The 21771-nt window shown below is 40.7% G+C and overlaps 3 protein-coding genes and 4 long non-coding RNA genes across 12 annotated transcripts; 3 read left to right on the top strand and 4 right to left on the bottom strand.

Annotated features, from left to right (window-relative positions):
* The first annotated feature begins 786 nt into the window (after nt 1-786).
* On the top strand, nt 787-2026 carry LOC124193069. Its single transcript, XR_006874003.1, has 3 exons — nt 787-1228; nt 1288-1685; nt 1741-2026. It is a non-coding gene; the product is annotated as an uncharacterized LOC124193069 (long non-coding RNA).
* A 1110-nt stretch (nt 2027-3136) lies between these two features.
* LOC124193068 lies at nt 3137-4209 on the bottom strand. Its single transcript, XR_006874002.1, has 3 exons — nt 3939-4209; nt 3482-3879; nt 3137-3426 (listed from the first exon to the last, which is right to left on the bottom strand). It is a non-coding gene; the product is annotated as an uncharacterized LOC124193068 (long non-coding RNA).
* A 310-nt stretch (nt 4210-4519) lies between these two features.
* LOC124193067 lies at nt 4520-7326 on the top strand. Of its 4 annotated transcripts, none has more exons than XR_006874001.1 (8): nt 4520-4989; nt 5429-5601; nt 5954-6009; nt 6265-6392; nt 6459-6575; nt 6659-6774; nt 6884-7206; nt 7268-7326. XR_006874001.1 is itself a non-coding variant. In XM_046586720.1 (5 exons), the coding sequence occupies exons 2-5, from the start codon at nt 6324-6326 to the stop codon at nt 7079-7081; spliced, it is 495 nt and encodes a 164-aa protein (XP_046442676.1). In that variant the 5' UTR covers nt 5676-6009; nt 6265-6323; the 3' UTR covers nt 7082-7175. The 4 variants fall into 4 exon arrangements, 1 of the variants encoding a protein (XP_046442676.1); XR_006873998.1 differs by having other exon boundaries at nt 4521-4989; nt 5429-5597; XR_006873999.1 differs by having other exon boundaries at nt 4521-4989; nt 5429-5597; nt 6265-6401.
* A 2542-nt stretch (nt 7327-9868) lies between these two features.
* On the bottom strand, nt 9869-12579 carry LOC124193066. The gene is made up of 7 exons (XR_006873997.1): nt 12264-12579; nt 11591-11659; nt 11399-11527; nt 11199-11339; nt 10772-11080; nt 10573-10711; nt 9869-10351 (listed from the first exon to the last, which is right to left on the bottom strand). It is a non-coding gene; the product is annotated as an uncharacterized LOC124193066 (long non-coding RNA).
* Nucleotides 12580-12846: 267 nt separating this feature from the next.
* On the top strand, nt 12847-13317 carry LOC124193063. The gene is made up of 2 exons (XM_046586719.1): nt 12847-12898; nt 12961-13317. The coding sequence occupies exons 1-2, from the start codon at nt 12872-12874 to the stop codon at nt 13315-13317; spliced, it is 384 nt and encodes a 127-aa protein (XP_046442675.1). The 5' UTR covers nt 12847-12871.
* On the bottom strand, nt 13250-15968 carry LOC124193065. The gene is made up of 5 exons (XR_006873996.1): nt 15808-15968; nt 15471-15570; nt 14852-15373; nt 14031-14749; nt 13250-13918 (listed from the first exon to the last, which is right to left on the bottom strand). It is a non-coding gene; the product is annotated as an uncharacterized LOC124193065 (long non-coding RNA).
* A 1937-nt stretch (nt 15969-17905) lies between these two features.
* Nucleotides 17906-20741, bottom strand: LOC124193062. Of its 3 annotated transcripts, none has more exons than XR_006873995.1 (8): nt 20243-20741; nt 19636-19806; nt 19223-19278; nt 18831-18967; nt 18657-18773; nt 18458-18573; nt 18026-18348; nt 17906-17964 (listed from the first exon to the last, which is right to left on the bottom strand). XR_006873995.1 is itself a non-coding variant. In XM_046586718.1 (5 exons), the coding sequence occupies exons 2-5, from the start codon at nt 18906-18908 to the stop codon at nt 18151-18153; spliced, it is 495 nt and encodes a 164-aa protein (XP_046442674.1). In that variant the 5' UTR covers nt 18909-18967; nt 19223-19599; the 3' UTR covers nt 18057-18150. The 3 variants fall into 3 exon arrangements, 1 of the variants encoding a protein (XP_046442674.1); XR_006873994.1 differs by having other exon boundaries at nt 18840-18967; XM_046586718.1 differs by lacking the exons at nt 17906-17964; nt 19636-19806; nt 20243-20741 and having other exon boundaries at nt 18057-18348; nt 18845-18967; nt 19223-19599.
* Nucleotides 20742-21771: the final 1030 nt, after the last annotated feature.

The raw sequence follows: 21771 nt of genomic DNA, 5'->3' as shown, positions 1-21771 counted from the left end.
TCTCATAAATTTATTAGAAGCAAGAGCGGCTTATTATCCCACGCCACCTTTGCAATTACTGTCATTCAATTTTTTTTTTCAAATTTCAAATTAGTCTGCTGTTCCATTATGAATGTTTTGCCATTCTCTGTTTAGTGTTCAGTGTTCACTGATAGGATAGAATAGTAGCCTACCAGCCTACCTATCGGAAAGGAAGGGCGGCTTAAGTGCAGCCACAGACTAAGAGGGTAAAGACCACGAACGGCTATAAACCCCTTGAAGCGATGCTCGTCCTATGCCGTATGGTGGCGCGTCGAGCACACAAAACGAAAGCCATTATTTTTCCTCTTTCCCTACTGATTAGAGTCTTCACACACCGTAAGTTTATAATTAAACCATTAACATATCAATAGTGATGTTTTGTGTAAATATAGCTTAGATATCTCCCATGTTGTGGGAATTTTTTTAAATTTCTATGTGATCTCTAGACACAATCTAAAAATTCATTTATTAAACCCCCTTTTTGCCCATTTTCAAGCCCAGGAAACAGCGTTTCAAGATTTTCTGAAATGGGCCTGAAAATCGTGAAACGCTGTTTCCTGGGCCTGAAAATGGGCAAAAAGGGGGTTTAATAAATGAATTTTTAGATTGTGTCTAGAGATCACATAGAAATTTAAAAAAATTCCCACAACATGGGAGATATCTAAGCTATATTTACACAAAACATCACTATTGATATGTTAATGGTTTAATTATAAACTTACGGTGTGTGAAGACTCTAATCAGTAGGGAAAGAGGAAAAATCAACTTGATCTCGGTCGTCGGGGCGAACCCTACCGGCTTCTCGGGGGACAATAGAAAGTGGTAGGGTTCGCCCCGACGACCGTAGGCACGGTAGCGCTCGTGGTGGCGAAGGGCTACAACACACTGTCCTATAACATACTGTCAATATAAACAAGGTAAACAAAGCAGTTCAAAAGTGTCAATTCAGGTTTTATTGCAGGTTTAGTGCCGTTTCTCACAGTGTGTCAGGTAGAGATTTGATGAAAGATTCTCTGACCAGGCATCGAGCCAGAACCAAAGCCGATAAAAGAAAAAATGATGCTTTACAACAGGAACCTAAACATTCATGGAACTTCTTGGCAGTAATTTTGGCAGTAATTTTGGCAGAGGCAGAGTTACCCACTCTGATGAAGTTGTAGCAGTTTCTAATCAAGAAACTGCTAGTGAAATAACTCCCAGTCTAATGGTAAGTTTATCAATATTTGTGTTCAAGTTTACGATTAAAAAATGTTCCATTGTTTACAGAAAGAAGTGGTGTACAGGATATCATTCATTCAGTCGCACTGGAAAAGACATCATTGAAGCAAGCATTTCACAAGAAGAAAAAGGAACTAATCAAGAAAGCGAGTGGAAAACTTGCATGAAAGACAAGGAAGATGCTTGGGATTCCAAGAGAGATGCTGTCTTTCAAAACTACATTAGCTCCCGTTCCCACAGTGCAAGTAAATGTGGTGTATGTGAAAAAGTCACTAATCCTGTTTGTTGCTTTACTTGCAAGCAAGGTTTCTGCAGCAAATGTGATATGATCACTCACCGCAAACTGTTGGTACTACACAATAGGGAGGTGTTTGAGAATGGCAAAAATTTAAAATTCTTGCGCCAAAACGAGTTCATATCTGAAGATGGGTACATCACTGTTGAAGGTAATAGCGGTTTCTTGAATTATATATGTAGATTAATAATTATCTTGTATTATAGTGTCCCTTCCTGAATGCAAAAGCCCTCATTCGTGTACTGCGAAACCTGGTTCAAGAGACGTAACCGTAGTTACAGCCAATGGTAAATGAGGGCAACTTCACGGAGGACAACCGATTACCAGGATTACATCGACGAAGACACAAACAATTATCAACACTAGACGCTGATGAAGAAAATGATGACATCAATTAATATCCATAGTTCAAAACGCGCACATATATTGTTATGCAAATCTTGGTATAACATATGAAATACAGCTATTGTTTGAAGGGAATAAAATTATTATTACGAGCTTTTTTATTTGTTTCATCAACATTATTCGTCATCCTTATAGGCATATTCGAGTGTGCGTGAAAATAAAATTGTTTCGCAGTTAATTATCCATGCGTATGTTCATAATAGACTTAATCTGACTTCAAATTTTTATTCAGCGTAAAAAGTTGAGTCAGAGGTGTAATTTTCATTTCTATTGGTGGTCAGCCGCATAGTAGCGTGCGTGAAACTAAAAAAAATCGTTCGCAGTTAATTACCCATGCGTGTGTTTATTTTAGGCTTATTTTGACCTGATATTCTGATTCAGCGTAAAAAGTTGAGTCGGAGGTGTAATTTTCATTCATATTGGTGGTCAGCCGCATAGTAGCGTGCGTGAAACTAAAAAAATCGTTCACAGTTAATTACACATGCGTGTGTTTATTTTAGGCTTATTCTGACCTGATATTCCGATTCAGCGTAAAAAGTTGATTGTGAGTTGTAATTTTCATTTATATTGGTGGTAGCCTGCGGGAGTTATTGGTTTACGACACTTTTTTTTTAAGGAAAAAGGCGCAGTAAGTCGCTTACTGTAACAGGGCGGACTTTTTTCAGAAAAAAATTAGATCGCAAAAAACTAAATCCCTCAGGCTACTACCAAAATGAATGAAATTAACATCTCTAACTCAATTTTTGACGCTGAATCGGAATATCAGGTCAGAATAAGCCTTAAATAAACACACGAATGTGTATTTAACTGCGAACGAATTTTTACTTTCACGCTACTCGCTAGGCGGCTGAACCACGAAAATTAATGAAAATTACAACTCTAACTCAACTTTTTATGCCGAATCGGAATATCAGGTGAAAAGAAGCCTAAAATAAACACACGCATGTGTAATCAACTCGGTAATTAACTGCGAACGAATTTTTTCTTTCACGCACGCAACTATGCGGCTGCCCACTAAAATGAATGAAAATTACAACTCTTATTCAAATTTTTACGCAGAATCGAAATATGAAGTCAGACTAAGTATAACATCAACACGCGAATGTATAATTAACTGCGAAACAATTTTATTTTCACGCACACTCGAATATGCCTATAAGGATGACGAATAATGTTGATGAAACAAATAAAAAAGCTCGTAATAATAATTTTATTCCCTTCAAACAATAGCTGTATTTCATATGTTATACCAAGATTTGCATAACAATATATGTGCGCGTTTTGAACTATGGATATTAATTGATGTCATCATTTTCTTCATCAGCGTCTAGTGTTGATAATTGTTTGTGTCTTCGTCGATGTAATCCTGGTAATCGGTTGTCCTCCGTGAAGTTGCCCTCATTTACCATTGGCTGTAACTACGGTTACGTCTCTTGAACCAGGTTTCGCAGTACACGAATGAGGGCTTTTGCATTCAGGAAGGGACACTATAATACAAGATAATTATTAATCTACATATATAATTCAAGAAACCGCTATTACCTTCAACAGTGATGTACCCATCTTCAGATATGAACTCGTTTTGGCGCAAGAATTTTAAATTTTTGCCATTCTCAAACACCTCCCTATTGTGTAGTACCAACAGTTTGCGGTGAGTGATCATATCACATTTGCTGCAGAAACCTTGCTTGCAAGTAAAGCAACAAACAGGATTAGTGACTTTTTCACATACACCACATTTACTTGCACTGTGGGAACGGGAGCTAATGTAGTTTTGAAAGACAGCATCTCTCTTGGAATCCCAAGCATCTTCCTTGTCTTTCATGCAAGTTTTCCACTCGCTTTCTTGATTAGTTCCTTTTTCTTCTTGTGAAATGCTTGCTTCAATGATGTCTTTTCCAGTGCGACTGAATGAATGATATCCTGTACACCACTTCTTTCTGTAAACAATGGAACATTTTTTAATCGTAAACTTGAACACAAATATTGATAAACTTACCATTAGACTGGGAGTTATTTCACTAGCAGTTTCTTGATTAGAAACTGCTACAACTTCATCAGAGTGGGTAACTCTGCCTCTGCCAAAATTACTGCCAAAATTACTGCCAAGAAGTTCCATGAATGTTTAGGTTCCTGTTGTAAAGCATCATTTTTTCTTTTATCGGCTTTGGTTCTGGCTCGATGCCTGGTCAGAGAATCTTTCATCAAATCTCTACCTGACACACTGTGAGAAACGGCACTAAACCTGCAATAAAACCTGAATTGACACTTTTTGAACTGCTTTGTTTACCTTGTTTATATTGACAGTATGTTATAGGACAGTGTGTTGTAGCCCTTCGCCACCACGAGCGCTACCGTGCCTACGGTCGTCGGGGCGAACCCTACCACTTTCTATTGTCCCCCGAGAAGCCGGTAGGGTTCGCCCCGACGACCGAGATCAAGTTGGGAAAAATAATGGCTTTCGTTTTGTGTGCTCGACGCGCCACCATACGGCATAGGACGAGCATCGCTTCAAGCATTCCTCTTAGCCCTATCCCTGATCGTAGTCTTTACCCTCTTAGTCTGTGGTGCAGCAGGATTTTCATATAAAAAAAACTAAATTAAAAGACTTGTGGTGTCTAATAACGTTTTAGCTGTCTAATAATTTTAATCACAGACTATTACGCAGGCCGGCAGGCGTATCAAAAAAGGTTTGGCTTAATAACAGGTGGAGGCGTGCGTTGCGCCCCCGCTACCAGGCAAGCAGACAACTGTAGCAGACAATGAGACAACAAATCAACAAAGGTGGTGCATGAAAAACTTGAAAAAAAGGTTTCTGGGGTTTGTAGTACTTTGCTTGCTACAAATGGCGCTCCGTAGTCCGTAGTTATTGTGAATATTGAAAAACATTCACACATATTAGCATTATAACATATTGAATTTCAGAGTTCAAATAACCTTTTTGACATCCGATGGACAAAATTTCTCAACAAGAAACGATGATATCGAAAATCAATGGCTCGTGTCCGACGTCTCCAATATATTCCCATGACTATTGTTTTTCCTAATAGGTAGGCTTAGTAGGTAGGCCTTTTAACGAATGGATCCTACCTTTTCTCCCTTTTTTTATATATTTAAGGTTTCCATTTCATTTCTTCCAATAGTAATCGGTACCTTTGTGATTAGAGCTGAGATTTGACGAGTTTCAATGTTTTTAACTATGACCAGTTGCAAAGTCCATGCAAGTTCTTGGTTTGTTTTCCTTTCAAAATCTGGTAACATTTACTGAAAGACCAATTCGACTGAGGCACTGGTTTGAATATTTTATGTTTATATGTATATTTTAAATATTGTGTATGCTGTGATAGCTGATAGGTTTATCAAGTACTACCTTTGTTTCGACAGTCGTGTATATGCATTTATGTTTGCGCCACTAACTTGTACCGCTAGGTTTAAAATCTGATTATGATTTTTAACATTCAACGTTTTTTCTGTGTTTCAAATTCTTAGCACATGGAAGATTCCCGCGAATGAGACTCTCTTGGCCTCTTCTATGATTTGGCCATTCGCGGCAGGTGACAACCTCAGATGGACATGGATTACTCATCAGGTGTCTTGTACAGTACCTGCAGATTGAAAAGACGAACACCACAGTGGACTACCATCACCGGTATATCAAGTAAGTAAGTACTTTCCTCATCGTGACAGTCTGACAGGGTACCGAAGAATGAGGCAGCGTCGTTGGTTTCATTTTTCACGTCAATCTGACATACAGGGGTTGGACTATTCCAGATTTTCCGCAACATCGCAGTTAGGCTTAAAAAATCTCGTACTAAGAATTCAAATTCAAAACGGATTACGGTACTACGAGTAGCCAGCGTGCCAACCTTTAAATCCAAGAAGTTAAAAAAAAAAACGGCAACGAACTCACTCACTCAATAGTTTTTCTTCAGAACGTTTTTTTTTTGTTTTTATGTGTTCAAATAAACCTTTTTGCCGTCTTTAAAGAATCCGTATTTTTAATTCCTTTTACAGCTGGACGCCCTCCTGTTTCCTAGATCTCGCGAAAGTTTGTCTGCTATACTTATAAGGTATCGTTTCGAAGCGTTATTCCGTTTTATTAATTGAATAATTTGAGTGAACATTCGCCCAAGTTGTCTTTTCTTTCTCTATTACATAATTGATACGTACCGTTTTTTTTTTAAAGCCGACTGTCCTTCAAACGGTTCGAAATGAAAGATTTATTCATTCCGCGAAGAAACGAGTCAAATGACTCAAATTTCAAATGGTTTTAAATGAGTTTTAAGCCATAAACATTTGGTATTCATTTTGATTTGATGTTGTAGTTTGTAGACCTATTCCAATCCCCAGCAACATCAATCTGCAGAAGGAAAGCCCTGTTTGCATGCCCTTGACTTTCGAAGGTCACCGAGATCATTACGTAAAACGTGTCATGCAGTGGTGTAGAGGTTGGGTGAGAACGGTATGCGTTACAAAACAATTTGGTATTCATTAAAAAAAAAATTGTTTTTGTATATAGACCCATCCCCAGCAACGTCAACCTGCGGAACCAGTTTTCTTGTCCTTAGCGCTCGAAGGTCACGGAGATCATTAAGTAATACGTATCATGCGACGGCGGAGAGGTTGGGTGAGAAAGGTACGTGTTTTTCATCATTATCAAACAGGTAGAATATCCGCAAGGCTTAAGAGGTGAGGGTGATAAAAAAATCGTATATAAAGGAGAGAGAAAAGGCCAGAGACATCAGTCGAGTGAGGATCTCCGACACGGCAACAACTGCAGCGCACTCTCTGTCACCATCTGCCTTCTTCAGCGTATTGCCAGTTCGTATCCATGGGTAAATATTCTGTCTTTACATGGAGTTTTCTATTGATGCCAATTATTTTCTGTTTGTTAGAATGCATATTATTATTTAACATTATTGCTTGAATTTGTTTACTGTCTAGTTAATAAGGCGTCGTACGCTGTTCGGTGTTGTGTCGTTGTTTGGTGGGTCGACCACTGGTGTATCGATGTCTTCTTGGTATGGCGGCTACCAAACCGCAACGCCGCCGCCTTCCCAAAAGCAACTCACGCAACGACCAGTTATTGCACCAAGGTCTACAAGTACTACACTACTAAGGCACCGGAGTTTTATACCATAATTTCCGCTGCCCCGAGCCACTACACTGACGTCCTGAAGTATTACTCTGCCCCGAGTTACTACACCACCAAGGCAACGGAGTATGACTATGCATTCTGCCCCATCCTACTACATCGAGGCTCCCAAGTATTACTGTGTTCTGAGCTACTTATTGCACCGATTTTCCTAAAAACTACTCTGTTCCCAGCTGCTACACCGAGGCTCCCGCTGATTACTCCACCGAAGCGGCAAAGTACTACTCTGCCCCGATTTACACAACCACAACTGAGGCGGCCAAGTATTACGCTGTCCCGACGTACAACAGAGAAGCTGCTCTTTCGTGCTACGTTTAACAGAAATACTACACTGATGCTCCAGTTCGCTACACCACGACCTACGCTAAACCGCAGCCCCCAGGTACTACACCGAAGAAGCCGCCTATTACACAACAACGTATGCTGCCCCTGCCTACTACACCGTGGCCCCGCATTACTACAACACTGAATCGCTCAATTACTACACTACAACTACGCTGCCCCGAGCTACTACACCTACGTCCCGAAGTATTACTGTGCGTAAAAGGAGTCGTCTAAAAAAAAAGAAGTCATCCCCTAACTGCAGTGCCCTATCTGTCACCAACTGCATTCCTCATCGTGTAACCGATTCGCAATTCTGGGTAAATATTCTTATTTTTACATTGAGTTTTGTTTCAATTCTATTTTTTTTCTAGTTGTTAATATGCCTGTTAAATTTATACACTAAAATTAAATACTATCTACTGCTTAGTCAACTATGGCGTCGTGCTCATCTTATAGTTGATGGCTGGATCGAACGCAGGTGTAGTGATGTCTTCTTGGTATGGCGGAAATTAAACCGCAACGCCGCTGCCTTCCTACACAACTTACGTAACGACGAATTCCTGCACCGAGGTTTTAAGTACTACGCCACTAAAGCACCGGAGTTTTATACCACAACTTATGCTGCCCCGAGCCACTCCAATGACGCCTTGAAGTATTACTCTGCCCCGAGTTACTACACCACCAAGGCGACGGAGTATGACTACGCATGCTGCCCCATCCTACTACATCGAGGCTCCCAAGTATTACTCTGTTCTCAGCTACTTATTGCACCGATTTTCCTAAATACAACTCTGTTCCCAGCTACTACACCGAGGCTCCCGCTGATTACCAAAACGGTCAAGTACTACACCGATGCCCCGATCTACACAACCACAACTGAGGCGGCCAAGTATTACGCTGTCCCGACGTACTACAGAGAAGCTGCTCTTTCGTGCTACGTTGAACAGAAATACTACACTACGACCTACGCTAAACCGCAGCCCCCAGGTACTACACCGAAGAAGCCGCCTATTACACAACAACGTATGCTGCCCCTGCCTACTACACCGAGGCCCCGCGTTACTACAACACTGAATCGCTCAATTACTACACTACAACTACGCTGCCCCGAGCTACTACACCTACGTCCCGAAGTATTACTGTGCGTAAAAGGAGTCGTCTAAAAAAAAAAGAAGTCATCCCCTAACTGCAGTGCCCTATCTGTCACCAACTGCATTCCTCATCGTGTAACCGATTCGCAATTCTGGGTAAATATTCTTATTTTTACATTGAGTTTTGTTTCAATTCTATTTTTTTTCTAGTTGTTAATATGCCTGTTAAATTTATACACTAAAATTAAATACTATCTACTGCTTAGTCAACTATGGCGTCGTGCTCATCTTATAGTTGATGGCTGGATCGAACGCAGGTGTAGTGATGTCTTCTTGATATGGCGGATATCAAACCGCAACGCCGCTGCCTTCCTACACAACTTATGCAACGATCAGTTCCTGCACCGAGGTTTTCAAGTACTACGCCACTAAAGCACCGGAGTTTTATACCACAACTTATGCTGTCCCGAGCCACTACACTGACACCCTGAAGTATTACTCTGCCCCGAGTTACTACACCACCAAGGCCACGGAGTACTACATGACAAGGCATGCTGCCCCATCCTATTACACTGAGGCTCCCAAGTATTACTATGTTCTCGGCTACTTACTGCACCGACACTCCTAACTACTTCTGTTCCCATCTGCTACACCGAGGCTCCTGCTGATAACTACACCAAAACGGTCGAATACTACACCGAAGCGGCAAAGAACTTCTCTGCCCCGAGCTACTCAATCGGAACTGAGGCGGCCAATTATTACGCAGTCCCGACTTACAACCCAGAAGCTGCTCTTTCGTACTACATTGAACAGAAATACTACACTGCTCCAGTCTACTACACCACGACCTACGCTGCACCTAGCTACAACTCCACAGCCGCCAAGTAATTCACCGAAGAAGCCTCCTGTTACACAACCACGTACGCTGCCTGGTATACTACATCGAGGAATTTAAGTATTATCCTGCTCCAAATTACTACCATCTGAAGTTCATATGTATTACACCAGCAATTCTCCTGACTGTCACCAATGTTGCTCCGACCTATACATCGAAGTTCTGAAGTATATCATTGAATGTGTTGAAATATTACTGAAATATAAGATTGATCGATAAATCACGTGTATGTCTCTATTTTCTCCTGAAGTACCTTTCCTCCTGCTGAAAATTTCGTGATGTGAGAAAATATTTCTGAGTGCCATGTAAATTTCCAAATAATTGATCTTGCTAAATACAACAATTCAAAGTTCACCTTCCATTATTTCTGCTAAGTCCAGACTTTTGTTTTTGAAAAAAATTTTAAAAAAATTCCCCTTACACGTTATTATTAAAAAATTGTCGCGAAAAATTTCATTTGAAAATTTTATTATATACAAATTTTATTTATAACAAAAATTTATACAACATTTATAATTTTACACATATTTTTCCTGTGGCCCCCAGGAGGGGGGGCCTGTTGCTTTCTCTACCGCGATAATAACATGATGCAAGTTATATGCAAGTTATTATTTGTTTGGAGCAGAAAGTTTGTTTAATCTAGCAGTTCTCAACTGTGTCAAACTTGATATTGATCAGGTTGCCTCAGTCGTATACTGCATGATTGAATGAAAACTCAAAAGACAACAGATCAAACTTATAACTCAGCAACACAAAATATAGACACGGATGAAAACACAAAAATTTTTAAGTCATGAATGGAACAGCTCAGCTACAACAGCACAGCAACTTCTGGATTACACTGCAACCGCATGCTGCATACAATGGTTCAATCTGTCTTCGTCACACCTTTCACCTTTGGCTGCAACAAGGTAACCAACAGCGTTTAAGAAGTGTGGTTGTTATACCTATTGAGGAAAAGAAAATTATTTTCGAGAAACAACTGTGTACACATGCATACTCATTATAACAAAAGAATACAAAGAGTAACAGAAAACTACGCAGTCCAACAGAATAACTTTGATATCTGATTCAAAATTTCTATAGTAGCGGAGAAAATTTGTCTACTCTCTAGTCATGTTAACTAAATCTGTAGTACTTTTGAAAGACATTTGATCAAAATAATTACTTTTTGCTGTTGCATGGGATGAGACGTACGCCTAAGAACAGGCAGAGAGACACACGAGGCACGCCATTTCGGCAATGTACAGGCAATTCCAAGTCTGAGTTGAATGATTTGGCAAATTGGTTTCTACGTGCTAAATCACCTGTAAATTTTCACATCAACATTTTAAATTCAATAACAATAGGAAATTAACAATAAATACCTTTTAATTTTCATCGTGAGAAACGTCATGACCAGCAACCATTTCTGCTGGGCGTCTTGGAACAAAATGGCCCAATTGCGTCCCTGAAGACACTCGCGCTACCTGGTGGACATTCCAACCAACTTTTGACAGCCACCTATTGACAGCCATTAGATTCCTGTTCCAAATGACTGAACGCAACGGCTGGATTGCTTGCTTCGAGACAACACGCAGTAGCTCAACTTGAATTCGACATGCCTTTCGGCTTTCACTAGCTGGCACGAAATGAAATTAATGAGCATGAACACCAGATTACTCCAGCAGCTTTCCCTATGACACAAATACACAAAGTTATTAGTTAGCTTTTCAGACTTTTTAACTCTTTCAACATAAAAATCTATAATATTAACAGAAAGTGTTGGGGGGTCAAACAAAAAATTTAACTTACAATTTTCTGAAAAAAAAAAAGAATGATTTTCCTGCCTGTGGCTGTAGGGCAACAGCACCAGTTATCTGTGTTAGAGTACATACAGTGAGTTGAGTTCCAATTCCAACTAACTTTGGCATCAAACAGTTAGTCATGTTGAATCTAAAGGAAATATGTCAATAAATATTCCAACATTCATCCAATAAACTAAAGTTAATTACCTATTGCTCGTGCTCAACATTAAGAAAAATACAGCACATGCTGGTATGTGCCCTGCATTTGTTCACATTCTTCTCTTAAGCTGCTGCTGCTAACCTGAAGATTGCCCATGGGTAAGCTTTAAGCTTTCCCTATGACAGAAAATACAATCTATGACATCAAATAACAGTTTAAAACCGAAAGAAGAATAATACTTGCACGCCAATGAATTATTTGTTGAAAAACATGTTCAGAAAAACAAACGTCCACACTGGGGTAGTGACCTACAAAGATCAATAGAAACTGCTGATAATTAGACGAATATTAACTAAGTCTGGGAACAAGTATTTAAAAAAAGGTCGCGCCTATTGCCCCCTAGAATCTGGGGGGTAATAGCATTTCAAGCTATTGCCCCCCAGAAAGGCAATACCCCCATCTAGCGGTGGGCTAAATGAACTGCAGCTATTCCCGTAGTTAGTTTTGACTAAATTCAAAGTTTGTTTTGTTTGTTAGTCCTGATTACTGTTACAAATGGTTACAAATAAATTGAATTTGGATTATTTGAAAAAAGTGAAATTGGTAGGCATCGGAAAATGCCTCTACTAAAATCAGTGATCGAACAGAGAGCACCTGTGTAGACAAAGAAATTAGTAACGGGAGTTCTTATCTACTAACAGTTTACCACAGAAACCAGGACAAATCAGGACTAACAAACACCAAAACTTACTACTAGTATACTAGAAAAGCTGCAGTTCATATCGACTACCGCTAGATGGGGGTATTGCCTTTCTGGGGGGCAATAGCCAGAAATGCTATTACCCCCCAGATTCTGGGGGGCAATAGATTTTACCTTAAAAAAATTGTGACTAAGACATTATTGGTTTTTACCTGTATTAACTGCATGATGCATTCAGCAGAACGACGATTTTTAATAAAAGAGTTGGTGGTATAGTGAATTAGTGATGGTAGGCTACTTGTATGCACTGTTTCCTTTCCCGTTCCTTCCAACAGGTTATATTGAGGAATTTTGAATTTGATCCAGCAAAACAAACGGAATAAATCACATCACAAACAAATTGCACAGAAACAAACTTGAATTTACTTATGAATTCATCGGTAATTTTCATGGAAAAATAGGAAAACTTTTGACAACCACTCAACACAACAATCGGCCATCACATGAAAACGACGACGCCTATGCCATCTATTGGACACCTCTGACACTCCAATTCCAAAACGCAATTTAACTTTGGTTTGGCGACCGTAGACGTAGAACTCAAAAGACAGAAGAACTCCACCGACATCCGACAATAGATTCCTTGATGAAAGAAATGCCTTACTAAATTCATCAACCATATGAAAGGTAAGCATCAATACCACCTATCACCACACTACTGCAATACTTCATGACACTTTCTTTAGCATCATCATTTCTCAATAACATATGGAGTAATGCTGTTGGTTGCAATGGATTCCATTTTTACGGTTTTTTCATCATGGGCATTTCAGTGTCCTTAGAAAAGGTAAAGGTTGATATGCTTTATTCATTTTTATATTTTCATTAATGTAAAAATTTTTTTTACAGAGCACGCGGTTTCTTTATGGAATCGTGTGGTCCTGGCACGAAGATTCTTGTGCAATGCTGACCTTTATCCATGACGGAAGAGGGACTTCCACCTACGTCCATCCTTATCTTCGCGACGAACGCTCATCTAGCATCACTGCTACTAAACACAATTTGTTTTTCTTTACTGGCGACTTGGGCGAGTTTCTGGATCTGGACCACTTCATGATCGCTTCCGTCCGCTGTTACACACCTGTGATTGTGCCCAGGTACCCAATAAATAGTTGCAATGGCAAAAGGCTTGAAAGTGTTAAAAGATGGTTACCATTAAAACATTTATTTTCTCATTTAAGATCAACAACACTTCCCAGTGACTAGTAACTGTTAGTTAATGACCGACAACTCTGTACACTAATAAATAAATCAGAAATTTCGACTCTAGTATTTAAGAGCCTCCCTGTACTGAACTGAAGAACCGTAGGTTGTGATGTAATATCCAGGGGTGCCTGTAGTAACTCGGAGCAGTGGAATACTTCGCAGCTTCGGTGCATTAGGTCGGAACTGCCTAAGTAGTGATATAATACTCGGGTGCTTTGGTATTGTAGTACTTGGGAGCATCGGTATGGGAGCAGAGCCTCGGTTTGGTAGCTGAGGGCAGCGTGGGTTGCAGTGTAGTAAACTGGAACCTCAGTGTAGTATTTCGGATAGTACGAAGGAGCAGCCGCTATGTAGTAATTCGGGGCAGAGTAGTACTTGGGCGCTTCGGTGTAGCATTTGACCGCTTTGGTGGCGTAATAAGCTGGGAACAGTGTAGTACTCCGGTGCCTCGGTGGTGTAGTACTCTGGTTGTTGCATACGTTTTTGTCGTGCAGTAAGACGGCGGCGTTGTGGTTCGGTATCCACCACCAAGAGACATCGGTACACTAGTGATTGACCCAACCACCAAGGATACAACAACCAACAGCAGCACGACACCTTACTAGACGGTAAAAAATTTGAACAATTTTCAAAATTTTCAAAAATAACAGGCATATTAACAAACAGAAAAAAAAATAGTGATACAAAACTCCATGTAAAAACACAATATTTACCATTTGGCTGTAATACTCGGTGACTTGGTGTATTAAACAGGAGTCTCAGTTTGGTAGTAGCTTGGAGCAGAGTAATACTTGTGTTCCTCAGTGTAGGAAACTGGGGCAAGGCAAGTGGTGTGACCTCTTGGGTACAGTAGTTGGAGTCTTCGTAATAGTATCTAGGTGTAGCGTGGGTTATGCTGTTGTAAACTGAAGCCTCGGTGAATTATTTCAGTTCAACGCAGTACGAAGGAGCAGCTACTGTGATGTAAGTCTGGGCTACGTAGTACTTGGTCGCCTCAGTTGTGGTTGTGTACAGGGTAGAGTAGTACTTGTGCGGTTCGGTGTAGTACTTGACCGCTTTGGTATTGAAATAAGCTGGAGCCTTAGTGTAATATTTGGGCAACATTCGTAGTCGTGTAGTACTTGGGGACCTCGGTGTAGTAGGCTGGGACAGTATACTCAGTGGTGTAGTACTCAGGCGCTGTGGTGATGTAACTCGGGTCGCGTTTGTCGCGTAACTCTCGAGTCTTAGCGGTGTAGCACTTAGGGGGCCTCGGCGTAGTAAGTAGATGTTGCGAATGTTAACTTCGTTTTGTAGTAAGGCGGCGGTGTGGTTTATTATTCCTTCGCTGCTATTACTTGGTATCCACCATGTCCAGGAGACATCTGTACACCCGAGATCGACCCAACCATTAACGATTCAACACCAAACAGCAACACAGCGCCATAGTTAACTTAAATATAAACGATTTGAACATTAATAATCGAATATAACTAGTCATATCAACTGAACACAAGAAAATTGATTCACACCTCGAATAAAAATGAATATTTACCCAAGATTGCGAACTGGCAATGCGATGAAGAAGGTAGTTGGTGACACATATTGCGCTGCAGTTGTTGCCGTGTCGGAGATGCTCACTCGACTGAGTTCCGTGGTTTTTTCTCTTGCCATTTATACGACTTTTTCTCACCCTAACCCCTCTCTTAAGCTCTGCGGCTATTATACTTGCTTGATAATAAAGCAAAGCAAACACTTCCCGTTCTCACCCAACCTCTACACCACCGCATTGACAGTTTTACGTAATGATCTCCGTGACCTTCGAAAGTGAAGGAAATGCAAACTGGCCTCTTCCTTCTGCAGGTTGACGTTGCCGTGGATGGGTCTAAAACAAACAATATCAAATTAATACTAAATGGTTATGGCTTAAAACGAATGGAATCACGATGCAGTACTAAGAATCTTTGGTTAAGCAGCTCTGGGCAGCATAAGTTGCAGTGTAGTATTCTGAAGCCTCGGTGGTGTAGTATTTCAGGACAACAATCAACAGCAGCACGACGTCACAGTTTACTAAACACTAAATAATGGAACATGAATATGCATTGATAACTGACATAAATAAAAAAAAATAGGAGAGCTGATACACAATTCATATTAGAAAACTGAAAATTTACCATTTCATACAATGAAGAATGCAGTTGGGGACAAATAGTGCACGGCAGCTGTCGTCAAGTCGGAAATAATCACTCGACTAATTATTTCGCCTTTTATCTCCTTTTAAGCAAATAGACAATAAACAATTTGAACATTAATATTTAATAATTGGCACATTAAGAAATAAGAAGAACAATAGAAATTGATAAAAAAATACAAGTAACAGAGTATTTACTCGTGATTGCGGTTTAATGACATATAGTGCACAGCAGTTGTTGCCGTGATGGAGACGCTCACTCGACTGATTTTTATCACCTTTTCCCTCCTTTTATACGACTTTTTCTCACCCTGACCCACCTCTTAAGGCCTTGCGGGCATGTAGTACTTGGCGGCTGCGGTGTTGTAGCTAGGTGTAGCGTAGGTCGTGGTGTAGTAGACTGGAGCATCAGTGTAGTATTTCTGTTCAACGTAGTACGAAAGAGCAGCTTCTGGGTTGTAAGTCGGGACTGCGTAATAATTGGCCGCCTCAGTTCTGGTTGAGTAGCTCGGGGCAGAGAAGTATTTGCCGCTTCGGTGTAGTATTCGACCGTTTTGGTGTAGTTATCAGCAGGAGCCTCGGTGTAGCAGATGGGAACAGAAGTAGTTAGGAGTGTCGGTGCAGTAAGTAGCCTAGAACATAGTAATACTTGGGAGCCTCAGTGTAATAGGATGGGGCAGCATGCCTTGTCATGTAGTACTCCGTCGCCTTGGTGGTGTAGTAACTCGGGGCAGAGTAATACTTCAGGGTGTCAGTGTAGTGGCTCGGGACAGCATAAGTTGTGGTATAAAACTCCGGTGCTTTAGTGGCGTAGTACTTGAAAACCTCGGTGCAGGAACTGATCGTTGCATAAGTTGTGTAGGAAGGCAGCGGCGTTGCGGTTTGATATCCGCCATATCAAGAAGACATCACTACACCTGCGTTCGATCCAGCCATCAACTATAAGATGAGCACGACGCCATAGTTGACTAAGCAGTAGATAGTATTTAATTTTAGTGTATAAATTTAACAGGCATATTAACAACTAGAAAAAAAATAGAATTGAAACAAAACTCAATGTAAAAATAAGAATATTTACCCAGAATTGCGAATCGGTTACACGATGAGGAATGCAGTTGGTGACAGATAGGGCACTGCAGTTAGGGGATGACTTCTTTTTTTTTTAGACGACTCCTTTTACGCACAGTAATACTTCGGGACGTAGGTGTAGTAGCTCGGGGCAGCGTAGTTGTAGTGTAGTAATTGAGCGATTCAGTGTTGTAGTAACGCGGGGCCTCGGTGTAGTAGGCAGGGGCAGCATACGTTGTTGTGTAATAGGCGGCTTCTTCGGTGTAGTACCTGGGGGCTGCGGTTTAGCGTAGGTCGTAGTGTAGTATTTCTGTTCAACGTAGCACGAAAGAGCAGCTTCTCTGTAGTACGTCGGGACAGCGTAATACTTGGCCGCCTCAGTTGTGGTTGTGTAGATCGGGGCATCGGTGTAGTACTTGACCGTTTTGGTAATCAGCGGGAGCCTCGGTGTAGTAGCTGGGAACAGAGTTGTATTTAGGAAAATCGGTGCAATAAGTAGCTGAGAACAGAGTAATACTTGGGAGCCTCGATGTAGTAGGATGGGGCAGCATGCGTAGTCATACTCCGTCGCCTTGGTGGTGTAGTAACTCGGGGCAGAGTAATACTTCAAGGCGTCATTGGAGTGGCTCGGGGCAGCATAAGTTGTGGTATAAAACTCCGGTGCTTTAGTGGCGTAGTACTTAAAACCTCGGTGCAGGAATTCGTCGTTACGTAAGTTGTGTAGGAAGGCAGCGGCGTTGCGGTTTAATTTCCGCCATACCAAGAAGACATCACTACACCTGCGTTCGATCCAGCCATCAACTATAAGATGAGCACGACGCCATAGTTGACTAAGCAGTAGATAGTATTTAATTTTAGTGTATAAATTTAACAGGCATATTAACAACTAGAAAAAAAATAGAATTGAAACAAAACTCAATGTAAAAATAAGAATATTTACCCAGAATTGCGAATCGGTTACACGATGAGGAATGCAGTTGGTGACAGATAGGGCACTGCAGTTAGGGGATGACTTCTTTTTTTTTTAGACGACTCCTTTTACGCACAGTAATACTTCGGGACGTAGGTGTAGTAGCTCGGGGCAGCGTAGTTGTAGTGTAGTAATTGAGCGATTCAGTGTTGTAGTAATGCGGGGCCACGGTGTAGTAGGCAGGGGCAGCATACGTTGTTGTGTAATAGGCGGCTTCTTCGGTGTAGTACCTGGGGGCTGCGGTTTAGCGTAGGTCGTGGTGTAGCGAACTGGAGCATCAGTGTAGTATTTCTGTTAAACGTAGCACGAAAGAGCAGCTTCTCTGTTGTACGTCGGGACAGCGTAATACTTGGCCGCCTCAGTTGTGGTTGTGTAAATCGGGGCAGAGTAGTACTTTGCCGCTTCGGTGGAGTAATCAGCGGGAGCCTCGGTGTAGCAGCTGGGAACAGAGTAGTTTTTAGGAAAATCGGTGCAATAAGTAGCTCAGAACACAGTAATACTTGGGAGCCTCGATGTAGTAGGATGGGGCAGAATGCATAGTCATACTCCGTTGCCTTGGTGGTGTAGTAACTCGGGGCAGAGTAATACTTCAGGACGTCAGTGTAGTGGCTCGGGGCAGCGGAAATTATGGTATAAAACTCCGGTGCCTTAGTAGTGTAGTACTTGTAGACCTTGGTGCAATAACTGGTCGTTGCGTGAGTTGCTTTTGGGAAGGCGGCGGCGTTGCGGTTTGGTAGCCGCCATACCAAGAAGACATCGATACACCAGTGGTCGACCCACCAAACAACGACACAACACCGAACAGCGTACGACGCCTTATTAACTAGACAGTAAACAAATTCAAGCAATAATGTTAAATAATAATATGCATTCTAACAAACAGAAAATAATTGGCATCAATAGAAAACTCCATGTAAAGACAGAATATTTACCCATGGATACGAACTGGCAATACGCTGAAGAAGGCAGATGGTGACAGAGAGTGCGCTGCAGTTGTTGCCGTGTCGGAGATCCTCACTCGACTGATGTCTCTGGCCTTTTCTCTCTCCTTTATATACGATTTTTTTATCACCCTCACCTCTTAAGCCTTGCGGATATTCTACCTGTTTGATAATGATGAAAAACACGTACCTTTCTCACCCAACCTCTCCGCCGTCGCATGATACGTATTACTTAATGATCTCCGTGACCTTCGAGCGCTAAGGACAAGAAAACTGGTTCCGCAGGTTGACGTTGCTGGGGATGGGTCTATATACAAAAACAATTTTTTTTTTAATGAATACCAAATTGTTTTGTAACGCATACCGTTCTCACCCAACCTCTACACCACTGCATGACACGTTTTACGTAATGATCTCGGTGACCTTCGAAAGTCAAGGGCATGCAAACAGGGCTTTCCTTCTGCAGATTGATGTTGCTGGGGATTGGAATAGGTCTACAAACTACAACATCAAATCAAAATGAATACCAAATGTTTATGGCTTAAAACTCATTTAAAACCATTTGAAATTTGAGTCATTTGACTCGTTTCTTCGCGGAATGAATAAATCTTTCATTTCGAACCGTTTGAAGGACAGTCGGCTTTAAAAAAAAAACGGTACGTATCAATTATGTAATAGAGAAAGAAAAGACAACTTGGGCGAATGTTCACTCAAATTATTCAATTAATAAAACGGAATAACGCTTCGAAACGATACCTTATAAGTATAGCAGACAAACTTTCGCGAGATCTAGGAAACAGGAGGGCGTCCAGCTGTAAAAGGAATTAAAAATACGGATTCTTTAAAGACGGCAAAAAGGTTTATTTGAACACATAAAAACAAAAAAAAAAACGTTCTGAAGAAAAACTATTGAGTGAGTGAGTTCGTTGCCGTTTTCTTTTTAACTTCTTGGATTTAAAGGTTGGCATGCTGGCTACTCACCGTAGTACCGTAATCTTTTTTGAATTTGAATTCTTAGTACGAGATTTTTTTAAAGCCTAACTGCGATGTTGCGGAAAATCTGGAATAGTCCAACCCATGTATATCAGATTGACGTGAAAGATGAAACCAACGACGCTGCCTCATTCTTCGGTACCCTGTCAGACTGTCACGATGAGGAAAGTACTTACTTAGATATACCGGTGATGGTAGTCCACTGTGGTGTTCTTCTTTTCAATCTGCAGGTACTGTACAAGAAACCTGTTGAGTAATTCATCTGAGGTTGTCACCTGCCGGCTGCCGCGAATGGTCAAATCATAGAAGAGGCCAAGAGAGTCTCATTCGCGGGAATCTTCCATGAGCTAAGAATTTGAAACACAGAAAAAACGTTGAATGTTAAAAATCATAATCGGATATTAAACCTAACGGTACAAGTTAGTGGCGCAAACAGAAATGCATATACACGACTGTCGAAATAAAGGTACTTGATAAACCTATCAGCTATCAGCGTAATATTTAAAATATACATATAAACACAAAATATTCAAACCAGTGCCACAGTCGAAGTGGTCTTTCACTTTCAGTAAATGTTACCAGATTTTGAAAGGAAAACAAACCAAGAACTTGCATGGACTTTGCAACTGGTCATAGTTAAAAACATTGAAACTCGTCAAATCTCAGCTCTAATCACAAAGGTACCGATTACTATTGGAAGAAATGAAATGGAAACCTTAAATATATAAAAAAAGGGAGAAAAGGTAGGATCCATTCGTTAAAAGGCCTACCTACTAAGCCTACCTATTAGGAAAAACAATAGTCATGGGAATATATTGGAGACGTCGGACACGAGCCATTGATTTTCGATATCATCGTTTCTTGTTGAGAAATTTTGTCCATCGGATGTCAAAAAGGTTATTTGAACTCTGAAATTCAATATGTTATAATGCTAATATGTGTGACAGTGTGAATGTTTTTCGATATTCACAATAACTACGGACTACGGAGCGCCATTTGTAGCAAGCAAAGTACTACAAACCCCAGAAACCTTTTTTTCAAGTTTTTCATGCACCACCTTTGTTGATTTGTTGTCTCATTGTCTGCTACAGTTGTCTGCTTGCCTGGTAGCGGGGGCGCAACGCACGCCTCCACCTGTTATTAAGCCAAACCTTTTTTGATACGCCTGCCGGCCTGCGTAATAGTCTGTGATTAAAATTATTAGACAGCTAAAACGTTATTAGACACCATAAGTCTTTTAATTTAGTTTTTTTTATATGAAAATCCTGCTGCACTTAAGCCGCCCTTCCTTTCCAATAGGTAGGCTGGTAGGCTACTATTCTATCCTATCAGTGAACACTGAAGTCTGAACACTAAACAGAGAATGGCAAAACATTCATAATGGAACAGCAGACTAATTTGAAATTTGAAAAAAAAAATTGAATGACAGTAATTGCAAAGGTGGCGTGGGATAATAAGCCGCCTTGCTTCTAATAAATTTATGGGATCATTTAAAACTCGAGATTGCCAAAGCGATGTGTGAGGTTCCAAAAACGGTTGCTAGATGTCTCGTTCAGCCAAGGCAGTGTTTTCTACTTAATTTTTTTTTTTTTTTTTTGTTTTAATATAAATTTTTTCCCCTAAAGGTTTTTGAGTTTGACAGCACCTGGCCAGTTATCCATAACCATATTCGATATACGTGAGTGCACTTTTTTAGAAACATATTAAACTCGTCACTGTTTATTCATTCGTGCCGTGTGCTAGCTGATGAAAATGGCACAAAACTGGGCTAAAAATAATGCCGACCGATGTCAAATGGTACATAACACTGGCCGTGGCAATATCGGCGAAAACCTCTACTGTGCATACCCAAGTTTTACCGACGGCCGGGTAGCAGTTGAAGATTGGTACAACGAAATTAAAGATTATAATTTTAACAGATAGTCTGGGAGCTGGGCGACAAAAAAATGACAATTTATTAGCAAAAGGTTTGAGGTTAAAATGTGGTTAGGGGGGGTATGACACACACGAAAAGCCACGTCTGTCGACTGGCGGCCGGGGCGTTCAAGCGTGACGCGATCCCGAAATCGGCGGGAACAGTAAAAAAATCACTTTTGTTTAGAAAATCTGAACTATATCTTAAAAAATAGAGGAATATCAACTTTATTTAATTTCCGACAGACAGACGTCATAATCTGGGGCCTTGGGGCCATCAGACGTCGGTGTGTAAGAAATTTCACAAAATTTCAGTCAATTGTGAAAATGGCAACGCTGCATCTTAAGCGCAAAATTTAAAATAGAGAGATTTGGGGAGGATCTGTGAGTTTTTAACT

This window comes from Daphnia pulex, chromosome 4, assembly GCF_021134715.1.
Source record: "Daphnia pulex isolate KAP4 chromosome 4, ASM2113471v1".
NCBI classification, from domain to species: Eukaryota; Metazoa; Arthropoda; class Branchiopoda; order Diplostraca; family Daphniidae; genus Daphnia; species Daphnia pulex.
Note: the sequence above shows the minus strand (reverse complement) of the source record. Positions and strands in the feature narration are given on the sequence as shown.